This window comes from Triturus cristatus, chromosome 10 (assembly GCF_964204655.1).
Source record: "Triturus cristatus chromosome 10, aTriCri1.1, whole genome shotgun sequence".
Taxonomy (NCBI): Eukaryota; Metazoa; Chordata; class Amphibia; order Caudata; family Salamandridae; genus Triturus; species Triturus cristatus.
This window is the reverse complement of record NC_140593.1, coordinates 393,441,316-393,448,349: the sequence shown is the minus strand read 5'-3', so window position 1 is coordinate 393,448,349 and position 7,034 is coordinate 393,441,316. Positions and strand designations below refer to the sequence as shown.

The 7,034-nt window shown below is 36.5% G+C and overlaps 1 protein-coding gene across 3 annotated transcripts in view; it reads right to left on the bottom strand.

The window, feature by feature from the left end:
* Positions 1-788: 788 nt before the first annotated feature.
* OSBPL3 (oxysterol binding protein like 3) overlaps positions 789-7,034 on the bottom strand; it is an 812,031-nt gene continuing 805,785 nt past the window's right edge. For all 3 annotated transcript variants that reach the window (XM_085631654.1, XM_085631656.1, XM_085631655.1), the window contains one exon: positions 789-1,856. In XM_085631654.1, coding sequence (XP_085487780.1) covers positions 1,760-1,856 — 97 coding nt within the window. In that variant the 3' untranslated portion in view covers positions 789-1,759. The remainder of the gene's footprint in view (positions 1,857-7,034) is intronic.

The following is a 7,034-nucleotide window of genomic DNA, read 5'->3' as shown; positions in this document are numbered from 1 at the left end:
AATAACTATTTCAACTCTTCTCAGCTTGCGTGGATACTACTTGCAACTCTCCTAAAGAGCTTTGTTGGAAACATTGAACAGAAAAAGATTAGCAGTGAGTGAGAGAAGCAGATGCAGCAGATCGAGGAAGTATTTTTTTCGACCTTTTTTGGAAAAATTGATAATCTGATAACAGACAAAGACGTACCTTATTTTGAAATATGTTTTTGTCAGGTGAACCGTTAGTTATTTAAAAGTAGATTTAACTTTTTCAGATCATTGAAAGATTGGCATATACAGCATGGTTGCATGAAGGAATAGATGGATTCTCAAAGGATTCATATCTAGCTTTCACTGGTTTAACTTTGTACTGCAAATTTAGCAGTAGAGATTGATGATTTTTTAGAGGAACAAATACAGAGAACAAAGTATATATAGTCAGTCACTGAAAAGAGTTGTATAGAGAGATGCTCACAGTATACTAGCCCATAGGTTAGCAAATTCACCAGTTAAGGTCCCTGTGCAATATTAATAGCGGACTAACTCACATTGTGAGCCTATGTATGGTTTCAGTGAATTGCAGTGAATGGGTGTGGATTACCTAGTTGGAAGTTGAGATTGCTACAGTTTCTTTGGGTTACCTGTGGAATTTTAATTTATTGTAATCTTAACATTCTTCTCACCATACAGGTTTTTTTAAAGGTATCTTGTGACCCAAATCCAGATTCCTGCCCCTTTACTATACTTTGACATTACCTTAAACAACCTTCAGCAAAATTACACACAAAAAAGAAACTGGCTCAAACAAATTTTGGAAACCAATTGTGTAGGTTTATAAAGAGGGCTCAAGGTTAGACATAATTAGAAACTGATTTGGAAAGAGAATCTAGGTTGGGTCCAAGGCTGGAGCCCTATTGCCAATTGGCATGTTAAATTCCTATAGCATCCAGACAGATATCGTGGCGATCTGCTATTGAAAGCATAATAAATTCAGTGAAGTATTGTTAAATCATTTTAAGTTGTGTGGGAAATATAGTGCTCCTATAGTTTGAATGGAATACAGCTGTTGTGGAACCATCTCCATCTTTTCCCCGATTTACCCGACCTCTACTAAATTAACACAATTCAGAGTGACCCAAAGGCTCCTTTGAGAGGCAGCAAATATGCAGAGAGAGACCGAATGTTCCAAGCCATCAAAGATCAGTAAAAGTATATCTACGTGTCCTTTTAACTTGAAATACAGATATTGCACTATGAGGTTAAAAATATGGAATGCATGGGAATACATTCACACCTTAGAAGTAAGAATATGATGGAATTCCTGTGAATTAAATGTTTTGAAGCTTCAGAAATAAGTTCAATTCTTAATGTATATATTTACAAACGAACACACATGGAGAAAAACATAAGTTGTGATTTGATTAAACAGTTTCATATGTACACTTTTTTTTATAGTAGAAACAACTCAAAATGATATATTCAACTTTCTGTCACAAGACATTTCACTATTCCAAGGCATCCCAACATCATAAAAGAATTCAGTTTTGCCACATTCTTCATGTATTGTCTTTTTCTGAAGGACCTGTTGGGTCAGTGTTCAGTGAGAGTCCTCATTTTCTTCTGCATTTAGCACTGTTGAAATAACCATGCTGGAACGGTCAACGATAATATGCCAAAGCTTCTTAATATGATAGTCTTCTTGTGTGCTTCATTAGTAACATGTTTGCCTAGTATCTTTTATGGCACACATGTAAGAAGTACCCTGTAGCACTGACGTCATTCACCAAAGGATGAGACAGTCCAGCTTGGCGAAACCTGGTTCTTTTCTCTGGTCCCAGTACGTTTCAGTGCTCACCCAGGATTCATCTGTCGATTTTCTGCAGATTATTAAGAAATGTTATAAGCGTACATAGTAATCTATACTTTACACAATAAGTTCACAATTGTCATCCATGCCTGGAACTTGGAAAGGGACATCCATGTCAAATAACAATCCTTTGTGAAACCAATCTTTATCTGTCAAATGAACAATATATCCTAGGTATCAGTATGGTTCTTGCCACAAAACAAATTTACTGGAGTCCTTCTATGATCCCTCAGACATGACCTGTCCTTCCTTCTCATTTACCCCCTTCAGTCAATCTCTCTTAGCTATGAGTGCTAAAGTGTTCTTCCCTGATCCCCGATGTAGGAGACAGTGTTTCAAACTTCGCAAGGTTGGCAGTTTATATTTCCTCTGTAATGCAATACTTAGCGGCCCAGTGGCATATATTGGATAGATGACACTAACGTGCATATTTCCATTCTGTGCAGCTGACAAACCATTACATTATGCCCTAGTCACATAAGAGACCAATATTTACTTGGGGTATAAGCATTGAGCTGTATAGTGTATTTTTTAACGCTATATACATTTTTACACGTATGTACAGTACTCTGATGCACAGAAGGGTTGATGATTAAATAAATGCAAAACTTAGTAAGCTAGTAACATGAAATTTCCATATAACACACAACACACTAGTAAGCTTAAACTACGAAATGGAAAGTCTACTATCTATGTAGTGGTTTGTTTCCTCAATAACGTTCCTTTTAAAAATAGCTGCACAAACAAAGCATTTTGAAATCATATCAACCTTAGAAAAGGTTTTAAAAATTGAAGCTAGGTCAGTTGGACATTATAGCTCAATTAACAAGGTACCAATTATCTGATTCCAAAAAGATCTATCCCTTGATTTTCACCAACTTCTCTTACCAATCCTTCATCTCTCTCACATTTTCTAATCTAAACTAAAAACTAAATCACTTATAGCAGAAATAGACTTTTTTTTAAATTAAGCAACAGGGTACAGAGCACCACACACAAAAACCTAGGAATCAGTATCATTTGTATTTCAACTACATTCAAATATTATCAATAGTAAAGGAAAGGAATGGAAAAGAAAAAATAAATATCAGGAGAAGACTCTTATTGAAGGTTTAAGTAGTTAATCAGCTTGTTCCAGCAGCAATTACATTTAGCAGTTAAATGTTCCATATCAAAAACTAAATTCAAATCTCTCCATCATTCCGAACAATTTGGGGTTAAGCAATTTTTCCAGATTTTAGCAATAAGCAGACATTCAGCAGACATAGAAAAAGATAACTATATCATCATTATGTAAGCTGAGGAGAATAATGTACGAGTCCGAAGTAACCTGCAAGCTGTTGGCTTAATTTCTGTAATAAGCTTTGTTGATGTAGTGGGAAAGTCAGTGTTGCTTCTTGCAGGTGAAAGTGTGTAATATGTACGTATTTAAAACACCATTTACTTGTAGGCCAACTATGTCTTGCAGGTGGTGAAAAGTTTTCAGTGTTTGACCCTGAAACAAATCTGTTAATTTAGTAATTCCTAATTTGTGTAACTTCTGAAAGGATTTATCCTAGAAAACAGGATGAAAATCTGGATTAAAACATATTGCAGTTAAGTGAATTAAACTCAGGAATGTGCAGTATAATATTATATCCCAAATCGTACCCATGTGTACTTGAGTCTTTAATTTTCTCAAAATAATTTGGATCACCAAATTTGCATTTTGTGTCTCTGCTGTTGGCACAACTTTAACCATTAGGCCAGCAACCTGATTGAGAATCGCTTAAGTATAGGAATCTTCGATGTCTCCTCAATTTAGCCCAATAAAAGAGCCTTCATTCGAGGTAATTGCTCTGCAAGGGGACTTATTCTGCCACGTGAAACATGAGATCAGGGCATTCAGTTTTTTTTTTTTTTAAACTAGGTGGTTGGTACACAGAGTGTTAGAGTGTGCAACAAAAACAAACAATTTGGCCATATGGTCATTTTAACCAGGTTCATTCAGCTAACTAATGAAATAGGTAAGTGTTTCCATTTTTGAAACTGTGCCTTGGTTTGGTGAAAAAGGGTGTAGTTTTATTCAAAACACTGCTCTAGATTTGCAGTGCGAGTAATACCAAGATAATGGGTCAAGAGTGTTTCCCTTGGATCATTAGCTAGAGAGCCTCCTGCCATAATAATCTGTGTGTTAGTGGTGTTGAGTTTGCATCCTGAGGTAAGCGGACATGAGCAGGAGTTTGCTTCATAATATTGATAGCAGGATTTAGTAGGGATGGAAAAACAGCAGTCTTCAGAAGACACCGCAACTGAGATTGGAGGAGTAAGGTGTTTGATTGGTGAAAAAAGTCTGAAGTCTGCTAAACTGCACATAATATATTATAGAAAGGACAGTTCTGTCTGATGCCATGCTGAAGAATGGCATAATATATATTACCATTAATACAATTGGAGAAAGATATAAGGTCTGAATACATCTAATGTAAGCAGGATGTAAGCTTCATTGTGTAAAGCACCTCGCTTAGAACTCCCAAGACACCCGATCAAGGTTTTTTCTGCGTCTAGCAATAGTGGTTTTCCTGAAAGATTCATATTGAAGGTGGTATTTTTTATATGTATTATGTATAAAACAGTGTTGCATGGCAGATGTTAGAAAGGTGGTGACTGCATCAAGTTGTGGCTAAGATTTCTGTAACTATTTTAGAGCTGGAATTCAGAAAAGAAATTGGTCTGTAGGACCTGCAGTCAGTCAGATCCTTTTTATTAAAAACAGCTAGAGCAAAAATCAGGAATTTGTATATTTAATCAAATTTCTTTAAGATTTTATAAATGGAGAGGAGCTAATACTTCTATGAATAATGTATAGGCCTCTGATGGTATATTGTCTGGACCAGTTGTATTACCAGAATGTGGATTGCATTATGAAGGCTATGACCTTGTTAAAAGTAAATTTTGCAGACAATTCATCACTTTTGTAAACAATGCAAAGGTTCATACTTTCAAGAAAATTATGAGTCTTTTGAACAGTAACTTCTTTACCATTTTGACATGGAGTTGAATAATATTTGTTCAGAGACAAGCAGGAATTTGTTAAGATTCTGAGTGATCTCTCCTGATTCATCTATTATTGCTGTATAGAGCTTTCAGGTTGACTGCTCATAAATAAGTGCAGACTTCCCATTTTTTCTCCAGTTTCAAACACTTTATATTTTGGGATAGGGCCATCTTGTTAAGTTTAGCACAGTGAACAGCTTTGATATGTTCCCCTAAAGTGCTAATATCAATAGATGTAGAATTGGATTCTGGAGTTTTATTAAGTACTTGTTGCATATGTATGAATATTAAATTCTCTAATTCATCTCTTAATCTGTCTTCTTCCAACCGATCAGCCTTGAAAATCAGGGTCAAAAATTATTCTGTCATGCTTCGTATGTAAGCTGTATTATGTCATTGCATCCCAACAACTTTGAGGTGTAGCAGTACCTAGGTTAATTCCACTTTATTCCTAAAATAATTATTAAAAGACTAAGGGCCAGATGTACTACCATTTTTAGAGTTCGCAAATGGGAAATCAGCCAATTTGCAACCTTTAAAAAGTGTTGTAGCGTGTGCCAAATCTATTTTGCGAGTCGGTAAAATAGTTTTTGTGAGTCGCTATTAGAAAGGGGCGTGCCAAGAGCATCCCTTCCTAATAGCAGGGGATGTAAGATTGTTTTGCGTCTGCAAACACAGTCGCAAAACAATCACATTTACCACCAATTTCAAATTGGTGGTAATCCAGTCGCAAACGACAAGGGGTCACTAGGGGACCCCTTCCCCATTGTGATTGACCAAGATTTTTTTTTTTCAGAGCAGGCAGTGGTCCCAGGGACCAGTGACTGCTCTTAAAAAATGAAAAGTTTCATGTTTATTTTTTAAATGCATCCCGTTTTCATTTAAGCATAAAAGAACTGCTTTATTGTAAAAGCAGTCACAGACATGGTGGTCTGCTGACCCCAGCAGGCCACCAATGCGACCAGCCTCATGAATATTAATGAGGCAGGTTCTATGCGACCCATTTGGGAATTGCTAACAGTGTCTCAAACACTGATGTATATCAGTGTTTGCGACTCGCAATTTGCGAGTCCAAAAAAATACAAATTGCGAGATTTAGATCTTGGCGGACAGGGAACTCTGTCACAACGGCGACGGATATCCAGTCTGCTGAAATATAAATCCTATAGGATATATTGGAATTTATATTTTGGCTGACAGGATATTCATCACCATTGTGACGGAGTAACCCATCTGCCAAGATCTAAATCAGGCCTTAAGTTCCTAAAAGACAACATGGAAAATTCCAGTTATTTATTTGGCAGATTTAATTTGTTGTCATTCCTGTTTGGGAGAATTGTTGGGTTATCAGAATACATAGCTGTGCTCTCATCATAAATAGCCATGCTAACAAAAAAAAAAGGTTGATTTACAAATATTTTCTTTGCCTTTTGTTTAGAATGTAGATTTGCTTTTTAATGGATGACTAAGTCAACAGGTGTCGATGAGCCCTAGAATGTTCTTAAGCGTGTTAAAACTAGATCAAGAGTTTTTCATACTGCCCATGTATCTAGGAGAGTATGGAGGATGCAGTTAAAATCTCTGCTAATGATAACTGAGCCCAAGAAAAACAATAATGCCATATAGTGGTTTATGAAGATTTTAGTATTATCAAAGTTATGGGCTTCTAACAAGAGAAGACTAATGCAGTTTTTCTCCCCATGGATGCTATTTGTGCCATCTCTCAACAACCGTCCTCATCAGCTTAATGAGGTCAAATTATAGATAATATTTAAAATAATGATAGAGACCTCACTTACGCCAGTGGAAGTTGAGCAGCTCATCGCTTCCTGGGTACAGTGGATCATTTTCTGTATTTACCTTTGAGACTCTTTCCATGAGAGAAATCTCTTGATAGGGTAATGGAAGATATAGTATATAAGGTTTTATGAGCAAAGCCCTTTTAATGGCCTTCCTAATGCCATTGACACTCCAACTTAGCAAAGCAAGTAAGTGTAATCTCAGTGAAGTATTTGTTACCGGTTTTATGATATCTGTTGCTAATTTTGTTTGATAACCCTCCAGTGTGTCACACTCCCATTCCACCTCCCCTCATCCAACCCCATGTCACAGCCATTGGCTACTGTGTCCCTACTGTTCCACTTTCCCATCC